Source organism: Palaemon carinicauda, chromosome 27 (genome assembly GCF_036898095.1).
Source record: "Palaemon carinicauda isolate YSFRI2023 chromosome 27, ASM3689809v2, whole genome shotgun sequence".
Lineage (NCBI taxonomy): Eukaryota > Metazoa > Arthropoda > Malacostraca > Decapoda > Palaemonidae > Palaemon > Palaemon carinicauda.
The window spans coordinates 70,168,602-70,182,259 of record NC_090751.1 but is presented as its reverse complement, the minus strand read 5'-3'; the positions used below and the strand labels follow the sequence as shown (position 1 = coordinate 70,182,259).

The 13,658-nt window shown below is 42.7% G+C and overlaps 1 protein-coding gene across 1 annotated transcript in view; it reads left to right on the top strand.

The window, feature by feature from the left end:
- Positions 1-13,658, top strand: part of faf (ubiquitin carboxyl-terminal hydrolase-like faf) — a 346,068-nt gene that overhangs the window by 246,257 nt on the left and 86,153 nt on the right. The window contains exons 38-39 of the mRNA XM_068351160.1: positions 874-1,021; positions 5,808-5,922. Of these exons, the coding sequence (XP_068207261.1) occupies positions 874-1,021; positions 5,808-5,922 (263 nt within the window). The remainder of the gene's footprint in view (positions 1-873; positions 1,022-5,807; positions 5,923-13,658) is intronic.

Genomic DNA, 13,658 nt, shown 5'->3' with positions numbered 1-13,658 from the left:
CCTTCTTCTAGAAGAGCTGTTTACCATAGCTAAAGTGTCTCTTCTACCCTTACCAAGATGAAGTAGCCACTGAACAATTACAGTGCAGTAATTAACATATTGAGTGAAGAATTGTTTGGTAATATCAGTGTTGTCAGGTGTAAGAGGACAGGAGAATCTGTAAAGAATAAGCCAGACTATTTAGTGTGTGGTTGTAGGCAAAGGGAAAGAACTGTAACCAGAGGGAAAGTTCCAATGTACTACTGTCTGGCCAGTCAAAGGACATCATAACACTCTAGTGGTAGTATCTCAATGGGCGGTTGGTGCCCTGGCCAACCTACTTCTTACAAAAAAGGCCAATAAAATGTAATACTAAAATTTCAACTTGTAGATAGAGGAATTTGCTTCTGAATTTTACATAACGTTTTTCCAATATATTTGCCCTAGAAAAATTACACAGGAAGTGATTTGCTGTACTTTATATATGGTGCTGGTTTCTTCATAGTATTGTGATTCATGGAAAAATGTTCCAGCTCTTAAGAAATTCTACTTTTGGGGGTATTTTAAACTTCAAACAATTCATTACATAAGTTGGAAATTTTATTACATTCCATTATCTTTTCATAGATTTTTTTTTATATCTGGAAAATATAAATTTAGAGAAATATATAAGAAATTATTATTTTCTATTGTTTGAAAAGTTTTATAAATATTTTTGTTGGAAAGTACAGTTTAACTTGGTTGTCTGATATAGTTAGGCTTTATATTTATGTAGGCTTTTTAGTAAGTATTTCATTTCTAAGAACTAAATACAAATTTGGGGAAGTTACTCTCTATATTGTGGATATAATTTTTTTCCTTAAATGTTTTACTATATCAGTGAATACTTTACAGTTGCTGGTTTAGCCCGTAATGGTGAGCTGATCGATTATGACCCAGAAGATATGAAGACCGTTGTTTGTAGCAAATACAAATTGACAGGCATTGTAGTTCACAGTGGGCAGGCGAGTGGTGGTCACTACTACTCGTATATTCTTCACAGGTAATGTAGTATTTGTAGTGGCATAACTATATGTGTATATATATACATACAGTATATAAGAAAAATGGGAATGTTTTCTTGTTGCATCCATCAAGTTTGTTTGATATATATGTATGTATAAGTATCTATATATATATATATATATATATATATATATATATATATATATATATATATATATTATTACTTGCTAAGCTACAACCCTAGTTGGAAAACCAGGATGCTATAAGCCCAGTGGCACCAACAGGAAAAATAGCCCAGTGAGGAAAGGGAAAAAAGGAAAAATAAAATATCTTAGGAACAGTAACACCACCAAAATAAATATTTCCCATATAATCTATAAATTCTTTAACAAAACAAGATGAAAAGAAACTATGTAGAACATTGTGCCCGAGTGTACCCCCAAGCAAGAGAACTCCAACCCAAGACAATGGAAGACCATGGTACCTAGGTTATGGCACTACCAAAGACTAGAGAACAATGATTTGATTTTAGAGTGTCCTTCTCCTAGAAGAGCTGCTTACCATAGCTCTAAAGAGTCTCTTCTACCCTTACCAAGAGGAAAATAGCCACTGCACAATTGCAGTGCAGTAGTTAACGCCTTGAGTGAAAGAAGAATTGTCTGGTAATCTCAGTGTTGTCAGATATATGAGGACAGAGGAGAATCTGTAAAGAATAGGCCTGACTATTCGGTATATGTGTAGGCAAAGAAAAAGTGAACCGTAACGAGAGAGAAGGATCCAATGTAGTACTGTCTGGCCAGTCAAAGGTTAAAGACCCCCATAACTGTCTAGCAGTAGTAGAGTTATATATATATATATATATATATATATATATATATATATATATATATATATCTGCTTGTTTGGTGTTCATGAATTTCTTATAAAGCCAAATTTCTTAACTCCAAAAAATTACCAAGGAGTGTGAGACAAAATGTGAAATAAGGAGTTAGAAATTTCATTATACAGTGTACAGTTGGCCATCCTTATTTGCAGAGTTAGGTAACAGGCACACCTGCAAAGATCAAGAATTTGTAAATACCTGGTGTCTTAGGGTGGGTTAACTCATTACATGCTGAAACACAGACCATTGCTGAGATGATGTCGACTAACATACTAGGTAATCCACGGTACTGCACTGTGATGATCACATGTTTCAATCACAGAACAGAAGGTCCTCAACTTACAGACATTCGAAGATACAAAGACAAATCCAACTGAAATAAATCAAAAGTTCCTAATGAAATACCGTAATAAAATAATAATATATAATTTAATGCTGTAAGACGGCATTTGCAATATGAAAACGGTGTATTTGTTTTCGGTTGCAGCAGAAATTCATAGGCATGCGAGTTAGGTGAACCCGCCCTAGGTTAAAATTTACCAAAATTTGACTTGCAAACCACTTCTTGGTACTTATTAAGTTTGTAGTTGAGGACATTCTGTGTTGTAGTTTATATTACCTTTCAAGGTTAATTTTATACATTTATTAGTAATGTGCTACTGTATGAACTCACTTCAATCCTGAACTGTACACAGAGACTAGATTACGGGTAACATGAGTCATTTCCAAACCACCTTATTTATATATGTATGTAACAACATAACACTTACTCTTATCTAACACTTGCTGATGTTGTAGTTTATATTACTGCAATAAATGTGTAGTACTGTCACTACAGTGCAGCTTCGATAGATAAGGTAAGACCCTCACATCACATGTAAGTGATCGCTCTTTTGACGAGGCTGACTCACAACCCTACCTACTTGTCACCAAACACACAGCCTATATAGTATGGTACTAGTATTTCATATACCGTACCGTGAAGTACTTTTAATACAAGTACTATTTTATATCTACCATTGAACAATACTAAAAGAGAAAGTAACTGACTCATTAACCATTTATGTACTAAGTTCTACCCAGTAACATAATGTAATATATGATGCAATCCTCAATGCATAGTTGACTTGTTGAATAAAGTGTACATACTGGTACATGTACAAACATATAGGAAAATGCATTACACTATGTCTGAGAAAGGAAGATCATGTGATGCTTTACACTAAGACTGATGGGAGATGCAATCAGAAGAAAAGACAATGCTAAAATGAGACCAAGTTGGTGAAAGATAGGATGTTTTATTTTTCAGAGAAGGAAACAGCATGATGAAATCAAGTGCAAAAGAGTGCAGCCAGATTGAAAACTTTGGGTCGCAAGCAGCATCTCTTAACCGTGAAAAAGGGTTTTTATTTAATTGGTTATCTGAATGTGTTAGCCACAAAGATAGACCCTGCAAATAAGGCCTGACTGTAATGTTAAAAGGTGCAAGTCAAAATGAAATTTAGCATTTGAAATCATAAACAATATAGCCAAGAACGCAAGTAAACACGGGAAATATGGTTATAAATTTTGAAATAATACTGTATAAGATCAGCAATTAATATCGATACGCAGTTACTTATGTTTGACTATATTCTTGATACCATCACCTTGAGATTAGCAGACAACAAACCAAAATAGAAAAGAAATGGTAATTGCTATTGTTGAAATGCACCATAAATAAAATAAAAAAAGGTAAGTAAAAAATGCTTAAATAAAGCATACCTGCCTCCCCAGGAGTTGACTGCGGTCTGCCTCCTTGAGACTCGTCAGTAGAAGACCCACCTGAGCTTTTTGTCCCCTTAACTGTAGCTACCTCTGCTGCTGGTGCTCTTCCACTCTTTGTTTGTACTCCTTTGGCATACAAACGAGATCAGTTGCAGACTAGTACCTCTTGGGGTTGCCAGTCATTGATCCTCTCTTCTACCACTTGGTTGTCCACTGTTATTCAATCAAGTTGCAAGCTGATATATTATCTTGGATTTTGTGAAATAAATTCATAATGCCACACATGCTGTTAAACATGGTAAAGGTCTCTGAACTTGCTCATCAAATTGTTATGAATTAGAGAGCTTACAAATTATGCAGTAGGGGAATTGGCATTATGAAGCCTGTGGTGGATAATGGGGTAGTGTGGGCTGTGGCACCTTAGCAGTACCAGCTGAACTCGGTTGAGTCCCTTGTCAGGCTGGGAGGAATTTGAGTCCCTTGTCAGGCTGGGAGGAATTTGAGTCCCTTGTCAGGCTGGGAGGAATTTGAGTCCCTTGTCAGCTGGGAGGAATTTGAGTCCCTTGTCAGGCTGGGAGGAACGTAGAGAGTAGAGGTCCCCATTTTGTTTTGTTTCATTTGTTGATGTCGGCTACCCCCCAAAATTGGGGGAAGTGCCTCGGTATATGTATGTATGTACAAATTATGAAAATAATTGAAAGAATTCAACATATAGATAATATATTATGCAGTACAAGCTGTTGAATAATTTCAACCTTGCATGGAAATTCCCTGATAGCCTGTTCCGTTCTCAATTTCAGTCCTCAGTTACATGAAGAAAGCTCAGCAGGGTACTGTAAGTACTTTATAGAAATGCCAATGAACCTAGGAGCATTATCATAAATCACAAACAACCCCCTTATAATGATTATATTACATAGAGGGGGAAAGTTACAGTAGAAAATGTCAAGAAATAATTTAAAAAGATGTGTGCGAGATTCCAGTTAGGTGTTAACTGAGAGGCGAGATGATTGCAAATAAACTTTCATAAACAGACATCGAGCTTAAATACCCGGACTTGCAAGCAGGAATGTCACAAAAATTCAATCAAAATTATACATGAGCTAACAAGTTTATACAGGTTGGTTTATTAATAATGCTGGGAAGAGCAAGTGGTAAGATAAAAAGCATAACTGTTACAGTGCGATCGTGTATAAAACACATGCGGTGCAGATGCACTTACAGTATCTTGAATGCCATGAATAGTACCAAAAATTATCTGTACTGTAGTGATGGGCCAACAAAGCTGAAGTCATGTGCAAAAGCAAAATAGATTATATGTAATCGAAAATTGTGTTTACTATCTAAATTATATTGAATTTTTAACGAAAAATTAGCATTTAATCGTAAGTGTTATTGCTGCTGTAATTAAAGTGTACAATTCCATTAAAATTTCTTAAATATTGCTGAAAGATAAGTGTTGCTAGGAGAGTAACCATAACTCGATGCTTTCATTTTTTCAGCCAAGCGCAGATATAGAAAAGTTGAATTCATTATGGAATTATTCCTCAAGTTGTTTGCTTTCATTTTCTCAGCTGAGCTCACATAGATATAAGTTGATTTCATTTTGGAATTATTCTTCACATTTGTTATAAAGATTATGGCAGTAAATATACTGTATAAGGTAATGGTTTTATTACCTTGTATACTGTACACTATTTTACGGGTGACTCTTAGGATTTAGATATCATCTTGTACACAGAAATATACAGTATATATTGTGAAATTACATTTCCACTTGATACCTCAGAAACCAAAAAACAGATATACAGTATACGGTACTAGGAAATACGTACTTCTTCATATAATGATAAAAGGTTTCTATTAATATTGTTTCAAAAGAAAATAAAGTGCAAGGTTATCTATTTATACTCCTAAATCAATTTGGGTAAGCAGGTATTGTTCTCCCTTGAAGGATTTTCAGTATCATAAGCAAAGATGAAGGCTCAAGTAACACAGATAGGTTATCTCAATACTAATAAATGCTGTATGTTTCTCAGTAAAATCTTGGTCAAAAAAAAATTATTTCAGTGATTATAAGAGTTCTTTTAGTGTAAGGTATGTTCATGAATTGAAAGTATACTTTTCTGTTGTTTGGCAACTAACACGTTTTTTTTTTTTTTCTTTTTTCCAGAAACAGTGGAGAGCAGCGATGGTATAAGTTTGACGATGGTGAGGTAACAGAATGCAAGATGGATGATGAGGAAGAAATGAAGAATCAGTGTTTTGGTGGTGAATATGTAGGTGAAGTAAGTGTAATTGGCTCTTTTGTTTTTAATCGCAATTTTTTTAATATCCGTTGTGTTAGCAATGGGTCAAGATTTCAAGTTTGAACACATTATTATAGTTACTTTTGATATTTAACTTTTAAGTGATCAATTTTATTATTTCAAAACTTTTGCAAAGGGGAATGGGCCTTGTCAATAACAGGTTAGAATGCCTCCTGGTAGTTTGTTATTACAGTATTTTATGTATTTATGTATCTTTTAATGAAAATACCTGATAACAAAGAAGCATTTTTTTAAAAATTGAAACCACAACTTTTTTCTTCCTTTTTTTCCCCTCCAAATTCATTGAACCAGAGGGTGCAGGGGATGTGGCTTCGTTCTAATTCTCAGTGTTTAGGAGGTAGAGCATAATTGTGAATGAAAGGAAATAGAAGTACAGTACTGTATAGCAAAAGATAGTTTAAAGTATCACTTCAGTTTGTTAACGTTTAACATACTATTGTTCCATCATTTTGTGTTCTTTATGAATTTGAATCTTACGATGTTCTGCTATGTAATTAGGAACTTGAAAAGAGGAGGGTGAAGCTTAATTTTTGTTGGGGGGGGGATGTTGGTTATCTCAAAATATCTATTTGGATATAAACTATTATTTACAGCTATTAATAATTCCTGAAAAAAATAATTTAAACTCCTATTTTATACAACCTGGGGTGCTGACAGTTAAACTCTTCATATTATCACACAAAGAACATTTTAAGAATCAGGAAAACTCTTCAACTAAAAATAGGTCAGCTGTACTCATTTAAAAAAGAAAAGCTAAAGTTTTCATGAGTGTAGAGAATGCTGTGTAGTTCAAAAAAGTATTTTAATGAGATTTAATTGTCATCTATAAATGGGATATATCTATAAAAATGAATGAATGAAAACAAACATCTGAGAGCAACATATTATTTTTTTTCATTTGCAAATAGTATTTGTGTATCTGGCTATTATGAATAAGGAAACGCTCTAAGGCCAGGGATTTTTTGTTTAAAGAAACGACTAGTTTAAGTTTTAATAGTTGTTATACTGTATAAGCTATATGATAGTTTTTAATGCAAAATCTGTTTTCTTTAAGAGCCAAAATGTTACTAATTAGTGTCTGTCGGGTTGATGATTATCAAATTTCCATACCTTGATTCATGAAAGTAATTATTTAATAAAATTTAGAGTACAGTAAAAACTAATGATGGAAGTCATATGTGCAGACTTTTGAACGTTTTAAAAATGTGCTTACAACATAGTTCTTGAGAAATGTCCAGACATTGTAGCAAATGGTGGTTCATAAATTTGCTGAAAATACTTTATGCCAGGGTTTATTGGCCTTGCAGGAAGTAAGGTTACTGCAGTGTAATTTTCAAATTTTGAAAAAGTTTTTTGTTCTGTAAGTGACATACAAACCACGCTATTTGATAGGGGTTATTACTTTCGGCGTAGCTGAAATGACGAGCCATTAGAATTTTAACGAGGGTTTACTACCCCACCGCTAGTTTGGGGGGGAAGGTGTAGGGAGGGTAGCTTGCTGACCCCCCCCCACCCCCTCACACACACACACACACACTTGTGCTTGAGCTCACTTTGCTCTCAGCTTGAGTGGTAGTCGGACGTGTCCGCTTTCACCCTCGCCTCTCTGACAGCCATTAATGTCTTTTTGCTTTCTCTCTTACAGGTTTGAGTGTGAAGTTGGCCTCTGCGAACGTGCGCAAATGTCCTGGATTACCCGACCGCCCTTGTGGTACATCTATGTCGGGGGTCGAGACGGACCCTCACACCCTTTGTCCTTACTGTTGGGGCCAATGGTGTGATAGTAGTAATGAGTGTGGTGAGTGTAGGGAGTGGTCTACCTCCCAGTGGGACAGGTTTTCTCGGCGACGTAAGAAGTCCAGGCGGGATATTTCTCTTTCGAAGATTTCTTTGAAAGGAGAAAATCCCAAGGACTCTTCTTCCGTTGCCCAAACCTCCTCTGAAGCTCCCACTCGATCGGTTTCTTTCGAGAGACCGACTAATGGTAGCGTAGACCGTGGTTCTGTGTCCCGATCTCGGGGTTCAAGAGTTGGCGTTGCCTCCCCTAGCGAGGCAGCTCCACCTAATCCCCCAGGGGAGGATTTAAATGATGATTTAAATGTAACCAATTTATTCCAGCTTTGGTCTTCCTTGGCGCTCGAGGGTTCGCCCTACAAGGAATCCTTGATTGACATCATCCGATTGGGTGCCGCTGTCAAGCAATCGCCGACTTTGGCAGAGGTTGATCATCTGTCTATTGTTGACGTTGTGGTGTCAGAGGTATGCAATGCGGTATCTCCTAATACATCTGCATCTTCTCACCCCGCAGTAGCTGAAGGCTTAGTTTCTCCCGTCCCTGCTCAACCTACGAGGGAGAAACTAAGTCCAACAGTCTCTCCTGCCGGTGATTCTTCTCGTCGGGGGAGTTCACTCACAGAAACTCCTCTTCGGAGGACTGCTGAAGATCAGCTTGCTGATCCTACGGCCCTTAGAGGGCGTATACGTCGCAAGGCTCGCCTTCCTCTTCGCCGGAGAGGCCTTCCTTCACCTTTATAAGTCGGTGAAGAGGCGCCTCTTCGGTTCTTCAACGTCGTTACAGTCCGCCGCAGAGGAGCCTCATCATCGATCTCCGACTGTTCCTGCTACGACCCTGGACCTCTCTGCGGATCGTTCGCGATCCCCTTCGGTGGAAGATCGTCCTTACGAAGGACACGTCGACCTTCCACCCGTCAGACCTGCTGACCTGCCGTCGCCGTTTCTGGCAGCTGATGCGCTGTATGCGCCAACAAAACCTGCCTTTAAAAGTCAGGCACCGGTCCCTTCGGGGGAACAAGGGCGTACGTGCCATCTAGCGCACTCGTCCCCTACGCGCCATGCTATGCATGCGCGCCATCGATCTCCTGACCTCATTGAGGTTCCTGAGATAGCGCGTCAGCGCTCACCTGCTGCTGCTGTTCCTGAGATAGCGTGGCAGCGCTCAACCTACTGCGCGCCAGCGCTCTCCTACGCGCCAGCGCTCTCCAACGCGCCAACGATCTCCTGCGCGCCCACGATCTTCGGATTTGGGTGCGGTAGGGAAGTCTAAGACTTCTCCTACTCGTCAGCGCTTGCCAACGCGCCGCCTGCTTTCTCCTGCGCGCCATCCTTCGCCAGCGCACAATCCCGTGCGTTCACCTACACGAGCCCATGAGGATGCACGCGCGCGCCCACACCCATCTCCTACAGCAGCTACTTACCGCCAGCCTGACGTGCGCCCACAAGAGGCCCGCCAACGAACGCAGTTTTTGGCTGCGCGCCCGCGTGCAAGGGATCTCTCTCCTGCGCGTGCGTGCCCGACGACATCTTCTGGGGCGCACGATCTCTCGCCCGCACGCCCACGGGCCCTCCATCCTGATCTTGCGCGAACGTTCACCCTCGTGCGTGCGATCGCACAATCAGCCTCCTGCGCACTCGCTGATGTCTCCTGCGCACGCTTCTACGCGCCCTCGCAATCACCCTCGCAATCACCCGCGCACCCTCGCAATCGCCCGCGCGCCCTCGCAATCGCCCGCGCGCCCTCGCAATCGCCCTCGCGAGCGACAGAGCGATCGTCAATACCCTCCCGCGCGCGAGGCTGCAGGACAACGCACGGCTAGGTCCCCCCTTCCCCCCTTCCCCCCTTCCCCCCTTCCCCCCTTCCCCCCTTCCCCCCTTCCCCCCTTCCCCCCTTCCCCCATTAGAATATTCAGTATTATGTAGCCATTTGAAATGAAATAATATTAGTATTAATTGTGTTTTTTATTCCACCATTTAATTAATATCCCTACTTTTAACTATAAATATGAATTATAAGCATAAAGAAATGATGTTAACTTTGAAAAATTATCATTAGTGAAATGACTGCTCAGGGAAATAAAAGCGTGATGGTACATTAGCAGCAACCTGGCCCAGGGGGGACGCTTAACAGGTTAATCAGGAGAAGGTTGCGAAGTATGCTATGCAGGCCATTTCGTGGCTGGATATCTGTTTAGGGACCTTAGGTATCCTGATACGTTCGGAGGATTTCTCCGAAGAACGTACAGTACCAGGAAAGCTATGGAGACCTTTCTACTCTCAGGCACTCGCACGATCGAGTTTCTGGCCCACCAAGTCTCGAACTTGTGGGCAAACACCATCCTGAAACGTCGGGATGCGGTGGCTGAGAGGTTCCATCAGAAGGTCCCTAGCACCGAGATAAGCTGGCTCAGACATTCTTCCGTGGAGGGAACGAACCTGTTTGAGCATAAAAATGTGGAGCATGCTGCTGAGAGGTGGGGGAAGTCCCACCAAGACTCCCTCCTACATGGGGCTTTTGACATCCAAGCCCTATAAGCCTCCAGCACCCCAGCATCCCCGTCCTACCAAGACCACGAAACCGACAACGGCAGCGAAGACAGTGGTGTCTAAGCCCTTTCCTGTCGAGGACAGAAAAGGCAAGAAGTCCTCCAGGGGAGGGAAGAATCCTAGAGGGAGCAGCCGAGGCCGTAAACGCTAGGATTGGCAGTCCCCCATGCACGTCCACCAGTGGGGGGATGCCTACAAAGTTGCGCAGACAGGTGGCAGCAACTCGGGGCCGATTCCTGGACGATTTCCGTAATCAGTCAAGGATATTGCGTCCCGTTCATAACATCTCTACCTCCCCTGACGACGAATCCAGTGTCATTGAGCTCCCTTGCCATGGGAGCAGCAAGAAGGCAGGCCCTTCGGGCAGAACTCCAGACCATGTTGAAGAAGGGCGCTTTCCAAGAGATCCTGGACGGGTCCCCAGGCTTCTTCAGTCGACTCTTTCTTGTAAAGGTGTCTGGAGGCTGGAGACCAGTCATCGACCTCTCGGCTCTGAACAGGTTTGTCACACAAACTCCGTTCAGCATGGAGACTGCAGACACGGTCAGACTTGCAGTGAGTCCGCAAGACTTCATGTGTACACTGGATCTGAAGGATGCCTACTTCCAGATCCCAGTCCATCCATCTTCAAGGAAGTACTAAAGATTCAGCCTAGACAATAAGGTGTACCAGTTCAGGGTGCTGTGTTTCAGTCTCTCCACAGCACCACAGATTTTCACCAGAGTGTTCACCCTAATATTGTCGTGGGCACACAGGATCGGCATCCGTCTCCTCCGTTATCTGGACGACTGGCTGATTCTAGCAGACTCGGTGTCATCCCTTCTTCAACACCGAGACAAACTTCTGGGACTTTGCCAGGATCTGGGGATCATGGTAAATCTCGAGAAGTCCTCTCTGCTTCCCACTCAAAGACTGGTATACCTAGGCATGATTATTGACACCAATCTCCACAAAGCCTTCCCATCAGACAACAGGATAGCAAGGCTGAGGAAGGTCGCAACCCCTTTTCTCAGACGAGAAGAACTTCCGGCCCAATCGTGGTTACGTCTCCTCGGTCACCTCTCATCTTTGGCTCGTCTAGTTCCCAATGGGCGCCTCAGGATGAGATCCCTCCTGTGGCGACTCAAGTCCCGGTGGAATCAAGGTTATGATACCCCGGACGTCATGATCCTTATGGTACCTGCGGAACGGACAGACCTCCAGTAGTGGGTGACAGATGAGAACCTACGAAGAGGAGTGGATCTTCTCGTCCTCCCCCCGGATTTGATGCTGTTTTCGGACGCCTAAAAGAAAGGGTGGGGGGCCCACGTTCTGCACCACAGGACCTCAGGCCTGTGGTCAGAATCAGAAAAATGCCTCCACATAAATCTTCTAGAGATGAAGGCTGTTTTCTTGGCCCTTCAACAGTTCCAACAATACCTTGCGGGTCACTCTGTGGTGGTGATGAGCAACAACACCACAGTAGTGGCTTACATCAACAAACAAGGAGGTACCTTTTCGAAGCAGCTATCCCATCTTGCAGTAGAGATACTGAGATGGACCGAAGTCCACTCGGTTCCACTATCGGCACGTTTCATTCCGGGCAAGAGGAATGTGCTCACCGACAATCTGAGCAGAGCATCTCAGATAGTGAGTACCGAGTGGTCTTTGGATCGTCTAGTAGCCATCAAAGTCTTGACTTTGTGGGGTTCCCCGACTGTGGATCTGTTTGCGACAGTGTTGAATTTCAAGCTTCCGCTATACTGCTCCCCAGTCCCGGATCCCAAGGCGCTCTGGCAAGATGCCTTCCAACAACGGTGGGACAACATCGATGTGTACGCCTTTCCCCCATTCTGTCTGATGAGGAGGGTGCTCAACAAGACCAGAATATCGGTCAATCTTTCAATGACCTTCATAGCTCCGCTATAGCATCATGCAGAATGGTTTCCGGACCTTCTGCAACTCCTAACGGAACTTCCGAGAGAACTCCCTCCGCGACACGATCTACTCAGACAACCACATGCCAACATCTTTCACAAAGCCGTAGCTTCGCTACGATTTCACGCCTGGAGACTATCCAGCATCTCCTCGCTGAGAGAGGATTTTCGCAACATGTTGCGATTAGGATGTTTGGACATCTGCGAAAATCATCCGCATCTGTCTACCAGGCAAAGTGGAAAGTCTTCTGTGGTTGGTGTCGTGGAAGGGGTATCTCTCCACACAATGCCACTATTCCAACAATAGCGGAGTTCCTTGTGTATTTGCGTGAAGAAATGCGCCTTTCAGGCTCAAAGGAATGGACATTTCTTCCTCGCTGGAACTTTCCCTACTCATACAAAGTTATGAACTTACCTGCCCTCAGTCGGAAGTGAGACCTCCTCCATGGAACGTGGTTCGAGTTCTCAGGTCTCTTAAGAGACCCTACCAACCATTACGCCGGGCTTCAGATCGCCACTTAACTTGGAAGACGGTGTTCCTACTGGCTTTGGCACCGGCCAAGCGAGTCAGTGAACTTCATGGTCTCTCATATGACATCGCCCATTCAAGGAAATGGGGGGAAGTAACGTTCAAATTCGTCCCTGAGTTTATTGCTAAGACTCAGAATCCGGGGGTGGCTGACCCTCAGTTCGACTCCTTCCAGATTTCGAGTCTTCGTTCTGTAACAGATGACCCAAACCATCTCCTACTGTGCCCAGTAAGGAGTCTGAGGCTATATCTCAAAAGAACGGCTGCAGTCCATCCTCTCGGGTGCAAGCATTGTTTGTTAGCACTGGGAGGACTAAGAGGAGGGTCACCATTCGTAGGGTGATCCATCTGTCCCTGAATCCAGACCCTCCTCCGTCACGTCGCCCTAGAGCACATGATGTCAGGGGCGTAGCTAAGTCCCTGGCCTTCAAGAAGAATTTCAGTGACGCAGGTTCTTCAGGCTGGGGTGTGGAAGCGTCAGACGACCTTCACAGCCCACTACCTGCAAGACGTGACCCACAGGAGGCTCGATACGTTCTCTATCGGCCTTGTGGTGGCTGCACAACTGCTGGTTTAAAACCTCAGGCTCCCTAGTGGACAAGTAGCAGAAGGTTGAGGGCATTGTTACCCGGTCTTAGTCTGCATGAATGAAAAGGTTTGTCTGGCCCTTATTCTTTTCTTCATCTTCCCCTCTCTTGGTGAAAGCAGCATCCTGGGTTCTCTGCACAGCTGACCTCAAACCACTGCAGGTAAACCATGTTTCCTTGTGTTCCTAGTATTAAGCTAATACTGTCACGTCCCCAGACCCTGACAAGGTGGTACAGTGGTACCTCTACGTACGAATTTATTCCGTTCCAGAACCAACTTCGGATGTAGAAAATGTTCGGATGTAGAAACGAATTTTCCCA